This window comes from Somniosus microcephalus, chromosome 21, assembly GCF_052327205.1.
Source record: "Somniosus microcephalus isolate GS21.2 chromosome 21, FLI_Smic_1.0, whole genome shotgun sequence".
Lineage (NCBI taxonomy): Eukaryota > Metazoa > Chordata > Chondrichthyes > Squaliformes > Somniosidae > Somniosus > Somniosus microcephalus.
Window position 1 is genome coordinate 63,918,804 of NC_141007.1, and position 13,322 is coordinate 63,932,125.

The following is a 13,322-nucleotide window of genomic DNA, read 5'->3' on the forward strand; positions in this document are numbered from 1 at the left end:
CGCAAACCTGTCAAAACGAAGGAAGTTCAACGCGTGTGCGCAGAGTCCTGCGCGCATGCGTTGGACCTCTTAACCCCTTAGTTCGATGGAGAGGAAATGCCGGTTTCCCGCGCGTGCGCTGTGCATGCTGGAATCCGGCAATTCCGCCGGCCACACGTGTGAGTACACCGTCCGTACTCACGCGTTGGGAACGGAATTACTGGCCCATTATGTTCTTATGTAATTCTTTGACCAAGCTTTTGGTCATCTGCCCTAATTTCTCCTTATGTGGCTCGGTGTCAAATTTTTGTTTTTAACCACACCTGTGAAATGCCGTGGGACATTTTACTACTTTACAGGTGCTATATAAATACAAGTTATTATTGTTGTTGTTGTTGTTGTGTTGCAACAAAGACGTGCTTGACCATGACCCTTGTCCTCATTAGTGTCCAGCAGCTACCTGTTCCCCCAACCCACTGAATTCAAAATCCTTGTTGTTGTATACAAATCCCTCCCACCCTGCCTCTGCAACCTCTTCCAGCTTTATGTCCCTGCTCATTCTTACAAACCTCCAAATTTGTTGTATTGCGCATCCGTGCTTTTATTTCTTACTTGAAAATCTAACTTTCAGCATCCGGTCCTAATCTCTGAAACTCCCTCCCAATTTCTTCCCATTATTGCTACTTGCCATCCTTTCTTTAAAAGCCTCCTCAAACCTCTCATTTCAACCATGCTTTCGATGAGCTATCAATTTTTCTCCTCCTGCTCAATCCAAGCTCTCCCATGTGAAGTACCTCAGAATGTGTTAAAATATTAAAAGGTGCTATACAAATACAAGTGCATGATTCTGAGTGGATACATTGCACGGATGTCAATTCAACAGTAACATGGAGGAAAAAATTGCTGCGGTTAGTACGACTTAGTAGTTAAAAACTTTACATCTGTGGCATTATATTTTTATACCCAGGCTGGTGGCATAAATATAAATGCAAGTTCATAATCAAAATAGAACAAAATTTATATTTAATCTGTATTTTGTTTATGTACTTTAGGACTTTTTTCAACTATCATGCGTGACCTTGCTAATATTTCACATGATGGACCAAAGTGGATTGTGCTTGATGGTGACATAGATCCAATGTGGATTGAATCTCTTAATACTGTAATGGATGACAACAAGGTTAGTCAACATTTCAGTGATCAGATGAGGGTAGCTGAGCTTGATTGAGTAAAGCAAAGTTGTATTCAAATTGGATATTTTTCATAGAACCATATAAGTTTAATGCTCAATAGGAGGCAATTCAGCTCATTATATCTGTGCCAGCTCTTTGGTAGAGCAATGCAAAACTAAACCTACTGCCCTGCTTTCTCCCAATACTCCTATAGCTTCCTCTGTTTCAAATATTTATCTGCTTTTCCCTTAAAAGATGCAATGGTCTCTGCCTTGGCTATTCTGCAAAGCATTCCATGCTTCCAATAGCTCTTTTCATTTCTCCTAACCTCTCTCATCATTCTCGGTGACAATTTTAAATTGATGCCCCCTTGTCACTTATATCTCAACCAGAGGAAATAGGGGTGAAATTTGGGGTGCTAACTTTTGAAATCTTGAAAAATTAGCATCAGGAGCTAATGATTGTGAGCTTCCAGAAAATTGGCTGTTAGCGCTCCAGGAAGGAAGTGGAGCGCTAAATCAAGTGCTACCACTTCCCTTGGAGCGCTAAAGCCAGCAAGAGGGGTGGTAGCGGTGCAGCACTGCCCAATGTCGAGGGCAGCGCTGCCAGGAACGGAGGCTCCTTCCCTCCATTGCTGCAGGCTCTGCATTGAAATGAGTTTCCTCATCGCTGATGGCAGCCGTGATCCGACATGATCAGCCCCAAGCACTCTAGCAGAGTGCAGGGCTAATCGATCGTGGCTGAAGAAAATGCTGAAAAATGGACATAAAGCATTAAGAAAATGTTTTTTTTTCACGCAACCATCATCACCTTTAAATACCGCTCCCCAAGCAGCCGGCCTCCCTTACAATGACTCCTACAGCTGTCGGTGTTGTCGCCCGGCGATGCTGCAGGGGGCGGAACCAAAATATCGTGTCCAGGGCGCTACCGGGGCAATGTGCAGCATGATGACATCACAATTTCTGGGCGCAGGAGATCGTGGTGCTAGGGGTTACCGCCACTACAAACCTCGAAGGGAATTTCACGGGCGTTGGTACTCTCACTGCGCCCGGTCACAAAGCCGGTAGCGCCTCATTATCGCCCCCCAGAGACGCTAATGTGAAGCGCAAAGGAGGTGACTTTCTAGCCTATAGTCTTTTCCTGTTCACTCTATCAAACCCATTCACCATTTTAAAAACCTCAATTAAATCTTCTTTTTGCCATCTTTGCTCCAGTGAAAGTAATTCAAGTATCACAAATCTATACTAATAACTATAGTTTCCCATGCCCAACATCAACTTGGAGAATCTACTTTGTCATAGAGTCATAGTCATACAGCACAGAAAGAGGCCATCAAGCCCTACCTATTCTAATACGACAGCAAAATACTGCGGATGCTGGAAATCCGAAATAGCAACAGAAAACGCTGGAAAAACTCAGCAGGCTAGGCAACATCCGTGGAGAGAGAAACAGAGTTAATGTTTCAGGTCGAAACCCTTCTTCAGAACTGAGGAAAAAAAAGGCAGGAAATGAAACAGATTAAAAGGCCAGTTTGGGGGCTGGGAAATGGGGGAGGGGATGAAAGAACAAAAGGGAAGGTCTGGGAGTTGAAGAGACATTAAGAGATATTCAAGACAGAGACGAGATGGTAATAGGACAGGTAAAGAGCCTATCTATTATAATCCCATTTTCCAGCACTTGGTCCGTAGCCTTGTATGCAATGGTGTTTCAAGTGCTCATCTAAATGCTTCTTAAATGTTGTGAGGGTTCCTGCCTCTACCACAATTTCAGGCAGAGAGTTCCAGATTCCAACCACCCTCTGGGTGAAAAAGTTTTTCCTCAAATCCCCTCTAAACCTCCTGCCCCTTACCTTGAAACTATACGCCCTGGATATTGACCCCTCTACTAAGGGGAAAAGTTCCTTTCTATCTACCCTATCTAGCCCCTCATAATTTTGTACACCTCAATCAGGTCCCCCCTCAGCCTTCTCTGCTCGAAGGAAAACAACCCCAGCCTGTCCAGTCTCTCTTCATAGCTGAAACGCTCCAGCCCAAGTAATATCCTGGTGAATCTCCTCTGCACCCTCTCTAATGCAATCACATCCTTCCTATAGTGTGGCGACCAGATCTGCACACAGTATTCCAGCTGTGGCCTAACTAGCGTTTTGTACAGCTCCATCATAACCTCCCTGCTCTTATATTCTATGCCTCGGCTAATGAAGGCAAGTATCCCATATGCCTTCTTAACCACCTTACCTACCTGTCCTGCTGCCTTCAGGGATCTATGTACATGCACACCAAGGTCCCTCTGATCCTCTGTCCTTCCTAGGGTCCTACCATTCATTGTGTATTCCCTTGCCTTGTTAGTCCTCCCAAAATGCATCACCTCACACTTTTCAGGGTTAAATTCCATTTAAACTGTTCTGCCCATCAGACCAATCCATCTATATCGTCCTGTAGCCTGAGGCTTCCCTCCTCGCTATTTACCACTCCACCAATTTTTGTGTCATCTGCGAACTTACTGATCATACCTCCTACATTCATATCTAAATCATTAATGTACACTACAAACAGCAAGGAACCCAGCACCGATCCCTGCGGTATACCACTGGACACGGGCTTCCAGTCACAAAAACAACCTTCGACCATCACCCTCTGCCTCCTGCCACTAAGTCAATTTTGGATCCAATGTGCCAAATTGTCCTGGATTCCATGGGCTCTTACCTTCTTGACCAGTCTCCCATGCGGGACTTTGTCAAAAGCCTTACTGAAGTCCATGTAGACTACATCAACTGCACTACCCTCATCCACACACCTAGTCACCCCCTCAAAAAATTCAATCAAATTGGTTAGACATGACCTCCCCCTGACAAAGCCATGCTGACTATCCTTGATTAATCCTTGCTTCTCCAAGTGGAGACTAATTCTGTCCCTCAGAATTTTTTCCAATAATTTCCCTACCATTGATGTTATGCTCACTGGCCTGTAATTCCCTGGTTTATCCCTACTACCCTTCTTGAATAGTACGTTAGTTGTCCCCCAGTCCTCTGGCACATCCCCTGTGTCCAGAGAGGTTCTGGAAATTTGTGTCAGAGCTCCTCGTCTGGGCCTGGGGATTTATCCACTTTTAAGCCCGCTGAAACCGCTGGTACCTTCTCCCTCTCAATGCTAATTTATTCAAGTATATCACAATCCCCCTGCCTGATTCCTATACCTACATCGTCCTTCTCCATAATGAACACAGATGCAAAATATTCATTTAAAACCTTACCTACCTCTTTCGGCTCTACACACAGATTGCCACTTTGGTCACTAATGGGCCCTACTCTTTCCCTGGTTATCCTCTTGCCCTTAATATATTTATAAAACACCTTAGGATTTTTGTTTATTTTGCCCGCCAGTGTTTTTTCATGCCCCCTCTTCGCTCTCCTAATTTCTTTTTTAAGTACCCCCCTGCACTTTCTATATTCCTCTAGGGCTTCCACTGTTTTTAGTCCTTTGTATCTGCCAAAAGCCTCCCTTTTTTTCCTAATCCATTCTTGTATATCCCTTGACATCCAGGGTTCCCTAGGCTTGTTGGTCCCACCCTTGACCTTTATGGGAACATGTTGGCGTTGTACTCTCTCTATTTCCTTTCTGAAAGACTCCCATTGTTCTGATGTGGATTTTCCTACAAGTAGCTGATCCCAGTCCATTTTGACCAGATCCTGCCTTATCATATTAAAATCGGCCTTCCCCAATTTAGAACATTTATTTCCAGTCCATCTTTGTCCTTTTCCATGACTACCTTAAATCTCACCGAATTATGGTCACTGTCACCAAAATGCTCACCTACTGACACTTCTACCACTTGCCCGGCTACATTCCCTAGAATTAGGTCCAGTACCGCCCCCTCTCTTGTAGGACTTTCTACATGCTGGCTCAAAAAGCTCTCCTGGATGCACTTTAAGAATTCCGCACCCTCTAAGCCTTTCACGCTCTGATTATCCCAGTTAATATTGGGGAAGTTGAAATCCCTTACTATTATAACCCTATTATTTCTACACTTCTCTGAGATTTGCCTACATATCTGTTCTTCTATCTCCCCGTGACTGTTTGTATGCCATGCTATGGCTTTAGAGTCATTTCTATAGCGGGGTCTCCAAAACTGCACACAGAATTCTGTGACCTAACTATTGCTTATACAAATTCATCATTCCCTCTTCAGTCTTGTACTCTTTTATTCTAAATGCTAATACTCAAATTGCTATTAGTCTTTTTTACGGCCTTATCTACCTGCACTCCCACTTTCAGGGAACTATTATGTATTTGAGCCCCTCGGCCCTTCTGGTCATCCACACACTTCAACATCTTTCCATTAAATGTATACTCCCATTCCTTGTTTTTCTTCCCATATGCATCGCTTCTCCCTTCTCCATATTAAATTGCACCTGTCTATCCATTCTGTTAACCTGTCTATGTGCCCCTGAAATTTATTACAGCCCTCCTCACTTTTTTCCAAACCCCTACTTTTGTACCATTATCAAATTTTAAAATCATGTATCCTATTCCCAAATCTAATGATCTATATATGGAGGTCAACAGTCGATTTAGCTCTGACCCCCCAAGGATTACCAATTCCTACCCTTCTTTGATTTGAGAAAAATCTATTAACTCTAACCCTTTGTTACTTGTCAATCAGCCACATGTTGTCTGCTGCCATACACCTGAATTTTTCTAACAAATCTCCTGTGACACACCTTATCGAATGCTTTCTGAAAATACAATATATTTTGCATCTAATGCAATCCCGTTATCAGTTCAATGAGTCACTTCTCTTAAAAAAAAAAAAAAAAAAAACTTTATTCAATTTGTCAACCATAACTTAGCTCTAAAATGCATCCTGGCCATCCTTAATTATCCCATGCCTTAATAAAGGGCTGAAATTTCAATCCCAGGTAATGTTCCAGGCACAGAGGAAGTGGAAAATCAGCGGTAAAGACTTAACGCCTGAACTAACATCAGAACTAAATTTGTAATTTATCCTTTTGCTGTATTTTTTGACAACATGCTTCTGGACTTTGTTTTTGCTTTTTATGTGTGACACTTTGGATTGGATCTTTGTTTTGTTATTTTTTGTTTTCAATTTAAATTTTGCTACTATTCAACATAATTTGTTAAAATAGATGACAGCATCTTATGGATAGCATGGGCATTTCTTTGGGAATTCTGCTTGCCCATGGCTTTTTTTCAGCGCATTCATTCACCCTTTCCAGCAAGACAAGGTCAGAGAGCCCAGAAAGTTTAGCTGCTCTGGCCAACTTGAACCAGTTCAGCAAAGCTGATCAACAGCAGGGTAAATTAAGGTGTGCATCCTTTTCCTTTGGCTGGAAAATTCTGCTGGCAATTGGTGTTGCTTCTCTGCTTTTTTATCAGGTAGATAAATAGGGTGGTGGAAGGGATATTTAATTTCTGTTCCACAGCTTTCTTAATTTTTTCAGGGTGCTTCTCCACAAATGTAATCATATACATTTTCTGATTGATATAGTCTTATACTTGTATCTAGCCATGCTCTTAAACTGCCTTCAATATTGCTTGCAAACATTTCACAAAATTCTTCTGAAACATCTCTCAGACAGCTTTCTGTTTTACTCAGTGATACGCTACATTTACGCAGGAATAGACTATCACACCAAGTCACATGATGTTGAATTCAAATTAAGCAGCAGGTTTCACTGGTCATGATCCATTTGGATAGGAATTCAAATTTGAATTAACCAACAATTTAAATTAAGAAGTTCAAAGTAATCAATTTTCAACGTGTTTTCAATTTTGTACAATTTCAATTAAATTATCAGATAATTCATGTTAAGTAACTAATTTAAGAACAATAGACTAGTTTTGACAGATTTGTGCTCAATTGTTAAACAGACTAGCATACATTTCTCTGCTTCAGATATTACTACTTTAGATTTGGATATGCAAATTTTGTTACAGCTCTCGATGCTTCTGCTTGGAGGAATATATTAACTTGAATCTCTTTAACGTTGTGGGCCTTAACTGGCATCATAGGAACATAGGAACATAGAAACAGGAGTAGTCCATTTAGCCTGTTCCACCATTTAATGAGATCATGGCTGATCTGCGACCTAACTCCATATACCAGCCTTTGCCCCATATCCCTCTATACCTTTGGTTAACAAAAATCTATCAAATCCGATTTAAAATTAACAATTGATCTAGCATTAGTTGCCGTTTGCAGAAGAGAGGTCCCAACTTCTACCACCCAAGTGTTTCCTAATTTCATTCCTGAAGGGTCTAGCTCTAATTTTTAGACTATGCCCCCGAGTCCTAGACTCCCCAACCAGCGGAAATAGTTTATCTCTATCTATCCTATTTGTTCCCCTTAATATCTTGAAAACTTCAATCAAACTACCCCTTAACCTGCTAAATTCCAGGGAATAGAACCCTAGTTTGTGTAATTTCTCCTCGAAATTTAACCCCCGGAGTCTGGGTATCATTCTGGTAAACCTATGCTGCACTCCCTCCAAGGCCAATATATCCTTCCAACAGAGTGGTGCCCAGAACTGCTCACAGTGCTTGAGGTGTGGTCTAACCAGGGCTTTGTATCGCTGTAGCATAACATCTACCCCCTTGTATTCTAGTCCTCTAGATATAAAGGCCAGCATTCCATTCGTCTTTTTGATTATTTTCTGTATCTGTTCATGACATTTTAATGATCTGTGTACCAGGTCCCCTAAGTCTCATTGGACTTGCACTGTTTTTAACTTTTCACCATTTAGAAAGTACCTTGTTCTATCCGTTTTAGGTCTAAAATAGATAACCTCACATTTGCTTACATTGCCTCATTTGAATAGCTGTCTCATATGTCTACTCCAGGTTCAAGCATTCTGCCCACAGGGGATACCTAGGAAATCCCTGGGCTGTGTAAAAAGGGCAGAGACCCAACATCAAGGGTATTCACTCCTGTTACTTCTCTGTTGCGCCTGGGAACTAACATAGAAACATAGAAGATAGGACCAGGAGTAGGCCATTCGGCCCCTCAAGCCTGCTCTGCCATTCAATGCGATCATGGCTGATCATCCAAATTCAGTACCCTGTCCCTGCTTTCTCCCCATACCCCTTGATCCCTTTAGCCTTAAGAAATATATCCAACTCCTTCTTGAATATATTTAATGAATTGGCCTCTACTGCCTTCTGTGGTAGAGAATTCCACAGGTTCACCACTCTCTGGGTGAAGAATTTCCTCCTCATTTCTGTCCTAAATGGCCTACCCCTTATCCTTAGACTGTGACCCCTGGTTCTGGACTCCCCGACCATCGGGAACATCCTTCCTGCATCTAGTCTGTCCAGTCCTGTCAGGATTGTATAAGTTTCAATGAGATCCCCTCTCATTCTTCTAAACTCCAGCGAGTAAAAGCCCAATCGACCCAATCTCTCCTCATACGTCATTCCTGCCATCCCAGGTATCAGTCTGGTGAATCTTCGCTGAACTCCTTCCATGGCAAGAACATCCTTCCTCAGATAAGGCGACCAAAACTGCACACAATACTCAAGATGTGGTCTCACCAAGGCCCTGTACAACTGCAGCAAGACATCCTTGTTCCTGTACTCAAACCCTCTCGCTACGAAGGCCAACATATCATTTGCCTTCTTAACCGCCTGCTGCACCTGCATGCTTACCTTCAGCGACTGGTGCACAAGGACACCCAGGTCTCGTTGCACTTCCCCTTCTCCCAATCTATTGCCATTCAGATAATAATCTGCCTTCCTGTTTTTGCTATCAAAGTGGATAACCTCACATTTATCCACATTCTTCTGCCCAATCACCCAACCTGTCCAAATCATCCTGGAGTTTCTCGGCATCCTCCTCACAGCACACACGCCCACCCAGCTTTGTGTCGTCTGCAAATTTGGAGATATTACATCTAGTTCCCTTGTCTAGATCATTAATATATCCTGCGGTACCCCACTAGTCACTGCCTGCCACTCGGAAAACGACCCGTTTATTCCAACTCTTTGCTTTCTGTCCGCCAACCAGTTCTCTATCCAAGTCAATACCTTGCCCCCAATCCCATGTGCCTTAACTTTACACGCTAATCTCTTATGTGGGACCTTATCGAAAGCTTTCTGAAAGTCCAAATACACCACATCCACTGGTTCTCCCTTATCTATTTTACCAGTTACATCCTCAAAAAATTCCAGTAGATTAGTCAAGCACGATTTACCCTTTGTAAATCCATGTTGACTTTGTCCGATCCTGTCACTGTTTTCCAAGTGCTCTGCTATTACATCTTTTATAATGGACTCTAGCATTTTCCCCACTACCGATGTCAGACTTACTGCTCTATAATTCCCCGTTTTCTCTCTACCACCTTTTTTGAATAGTGGGGTAACATTAGCTACCCTCCAATCCATGGGTACTGTTCTAGATTCCATCGAATGTTGGAAGATGACCAGCAATACATCTACTATTTCTAGGGCCACTTCCTTAAGTACCCTAGGATGTAGATTATCAGGCCCTGGGGATTTATCGGCCTTCAATCCCATCAATTTCCTTAACACCATTTCCCTACAAATAGTGATTTCTTTCAGTTCCTCCCTTTCATCAGACCCTATGTTCCCCGACATCTCTGGGAGGTTATTTGTGTCCTCCTTTGTGAAGAAAGAACCAAAATATATATATATATATTTTTTTGCTATTAACTGCACGTTAATTTACTAATAATAAAGACAGCGTCAAGAAGATGCCCAGGTTTAGGAAGTACTGCCAATGCTTGGTACTACTGGTATGAGACCATCAATTTATAAGAAATTACAACAGTTACACTGCACATTTGATGCAAAATGCTGTGCAAAACATCAGGCACTGTAAAAATTGAATCATTACAGCTCATGTAGCACGGCAAAAAGCAGAAAAAGTTTGAACCACTCATGCAGGGGAAAATCCAAACTTGCAATACTTTTCCCAATTTTATTAGCGAAAAACTCTTTATAAGCATAAAAGGAGAAATTTGGTTTTATGCTCATCTTGACTTTTTCACTAAAATTATGTACTAGAAGATTTTCTCTCCACCACTTTGGTTCAGAAATCCTCTGTTATGAGTGGCAGAGGTGTGGAGATGCCGGTGTTGGACTGGGGTGGACAAATGTAAGAAGTCACACAACACCAGGTTATAGTCCAAGTTTTATTTGAAATCACAAGCTTTCGGAGCGAAGGAGCAGCGCTCCGAAAGCTTGTGATTTCAAATAAAACTGTTGGACTATAACCTGGTGTTGTGTGACTTCTTACATGAGTGGCAGAGTTACCTGCATGTTATAGGTGCATGTTATATGTGAAACTAGAAGGAGTAAATACAGTTTTTTCCCACAGGGTCTGTCAGTTGCAGGATTTAATCCATTGTGCATTGAGTATACCTTTGTTCAAACAAAAATGATTATACATTTATTAAGTAATCTTTTTCTCAGTTTCAGACAAATTAAAAATTATTTAATTTGTTTTAATTTGACTTCTTATGTGAAGGTGCTAACACTTGCCAGCAATGAGCGAATTCCACTGAACCCCACAATGCGTTTGCTGTTTGAAATCAGCCACCTGAGAACAGCCACACCAGCTACAGTGTCCCGAGCAGGAATACTTTACATCAACCCTGCTGATCTTGGATGGAACCCGTAAGATGCATCTTTATTTTTTTTTTTACCTGAAATGGTCTATAAGTTGTAAAATAAAAACAAGAAAGAATAAAGACAAATACAATTTCTATTAAAATTGTATTAAGAAAATATAGTTTCAATCAGAGTGCATGGCCTAGAAATCCGATTGGAATTGGGCACAAAGTGGGTGGGGCCAGCACTACACGTGCCTGTTGCAATTGACTCAGACAGCAGTTAGTGCTGCATGAGTCAAGCGTGCAGCCAGTGTTATTAGCGCTACTCATTGGCTACACACCTGTAGGGATGGCTGGATATCGGGTATCTATAAAACCGCTTACAGGCAGCCAGCACCTCTAAAGGGGAGGTGCATTCTGGCTGCAGACACCAGGGAAACATTTTTGGAAGGAGAGATATGACTGCTGCATGAGCACCAAGGTTCTCAAAAGATGCATTAGGCATTGGACAGGAGCTGAGTCATCATCTTCCCACCAGGGGGCATCAACTCCACCAACAGTGGTAACAGATTGCAGGGTATGTAATACCAGGAGCCTAGAGCCCAGGACACGGCTGCAATGCTGGAAGAAATTCAATGATCTCACTAGAATTGTTAAGGTAAGAATACTGCTCTCTTACTCTCTGCTCACAGCTACACCACTTACAGCCTCAGGCGGTGCTGTCCATGCCTTGGTTTGAGGTTCCAGTTGTGGCTACAGCAGGCGACATAGCTTGGTGGCAGCCTCCTTGGTGAAGCAAAAGCCACTGAGACATTGCTCTTGAACAAAGTTAATGTAGGAGAAGTGCTCCCTGAATACCCGTTGTGGATATGGCTTCCTGTTATGCACTCCTCCTCCTCCTCCTCCCTCGTCTGGCATTTGTTTTTCTTGCTGCTCCCCTTCGTCCTCCAGCCCTGAAGGCAGCTCTACCAGACCACCCATGGTTCCAGCCAAACTATCTTTGAGGAAGCCAAAAAAAAGTGCAAGACCAGTAAAATCTTACTCTGTCTGGATAATGTGAACTTTCCAGAGTGATAAAATGCACCAAAAAATGTTCAGAAGGTAACCAGAAGCCTAAAATAAGAAAAGGATCTTGTAAGTACTGCAAGATCCCTTTAAATATCACTGGTGGTGGGGCCTTCCTACCGATTAGTTCCACGTTGTGCTGTGAGAGTTCAGCACGTGATGAGTGAAGCACTGGGGCATTCGAAAATTGAAAACGGGTCCTGCAAGAAGCGCAGGATCTTAATTTACATAAAATATTCTACCCTTTAAATAATCGCGACGAGCGCTTTTGACACCAGAGCATCCACCTTATCGTATGTGGCAAGTAGCACACTTCTGGCTGGAAATATTTGGGTGCCTCCTGCCCATCATATTGGGACCACAGTAGACCGGTTAGTGACCGAAAAACGGGCACTGCGTAGCTGTATTTCTAGGCCCATATCTGCCAAAATTGATGGGAAAAGATAAACTCAAAAAATGTTTACTTGATGCCCTTTATGTATTGCATCATTAAGTAAATCATTATCTTTTTTGTTCTTTAGTGTGGTAGCTAGCTGGATTGAAAGCCGTGTGGTACAGTCAGAAAAGGCAAATCTTCTGATATTGTTTGATAAATACTTGCCTACCTGCCTTGAAAAGTTGCGTACTGGATTTAAAAAGGTTACTCCAATTCCAGAGATAACCATGGTGCAGACAGTTCTCCATCTGATGGAATGCCTTCTGACCCCAGTCAATGCACCTGCTGACTCTCCCAAGGAACTCTATGAACTGTACTTTGTGTTTACTTGCGTTTGGGGTTTTGGAGGTACTATGTTCCAAGATCAGGTAAGACCTGGGCATATTTTAGGTGATATCTAAGTTTCAGGCCAAGTGTGAATTTATTTTGAATTTTTGCATGTTATATGTGAATCAGGTTGATTCGGCATGTATTCTATTTTTGTTAAACTGTTGAAGCCATTATACTCAGACCTTATCATTACAAACTTTTGGAGACTAGCTAAATACTTCTGTTCAAGGATTTATCTTAAAAGGGATGAGCACCAAGTCTGCATTCTGAAGCAAACTTTGTATGTTCAGAAAAATCATAATTTTGAATTGGTTTAGATTTGGGATGGTCTGTTCTTTCCAGGAATGTTCCATTAGAGGAATGGTTTGCCAGTTATGCATCCTTTTGTAATTAAAAAAAAAATTCGGTCCCAGGATGTGGGTGTCACTGGCAAGGCCAGCATTTATTGCTATCCCTAATTGCCCTTGAGGAGGTGGTGGTGAGCCGCCTTCTTGAACCGCTGCAGTCCATGTGCTGAAGGTACTCCCATAGTGCTGTTAGGGAGTTCCAAAATTTTGACCCAGCGATGATGAAGGAACAGCGATATATCGCCAAGTCAGGATGGTGTAACTTGGAGGTGATGGTGTTCTCATGCCCCTGCAGCCCTTGTAATTCTAGGTGGTAGAGGCCATGGGTTTGGGAGGTGCTGTCGAAGAAGCCTTGGCGAGTTGCTGCAGTGCACCTTGTACATGGTACACATTGCAACCATGGTTTG

The 13,322-nt window shown here is 42.4% G+C and overlaps 1 protein-coding gene across 1 annotated transcript in view; it reads left to right on the forward strand.

Annotated features, from left to right (window-relative positions):
- LOC147102876 (dynein axonemal heavy chain 17-like) overlaps positions 1-13,322 on the forward strand; it is a 908,504-nt gene that overhangs the window by 602,055 nt on the left and 293,127 nt on the right. The window contains exons 46-48 of the mRNA XM_085963770.1: positions 1,032-1,159; positions 10,653-10,801; positions 12,324-12,606. Of these exons, the coding sequence (XP_085819896.1) occupies positions 1,032-1,159; positions 10,653-10,801; positions 12,324-12,606 (560 nt within the window). The remainder of the gene's footprint in view (positions 1-1,031; positions 1,160-10,652; positions 10,802-12,323; positions 12,607-13,322) is intronic.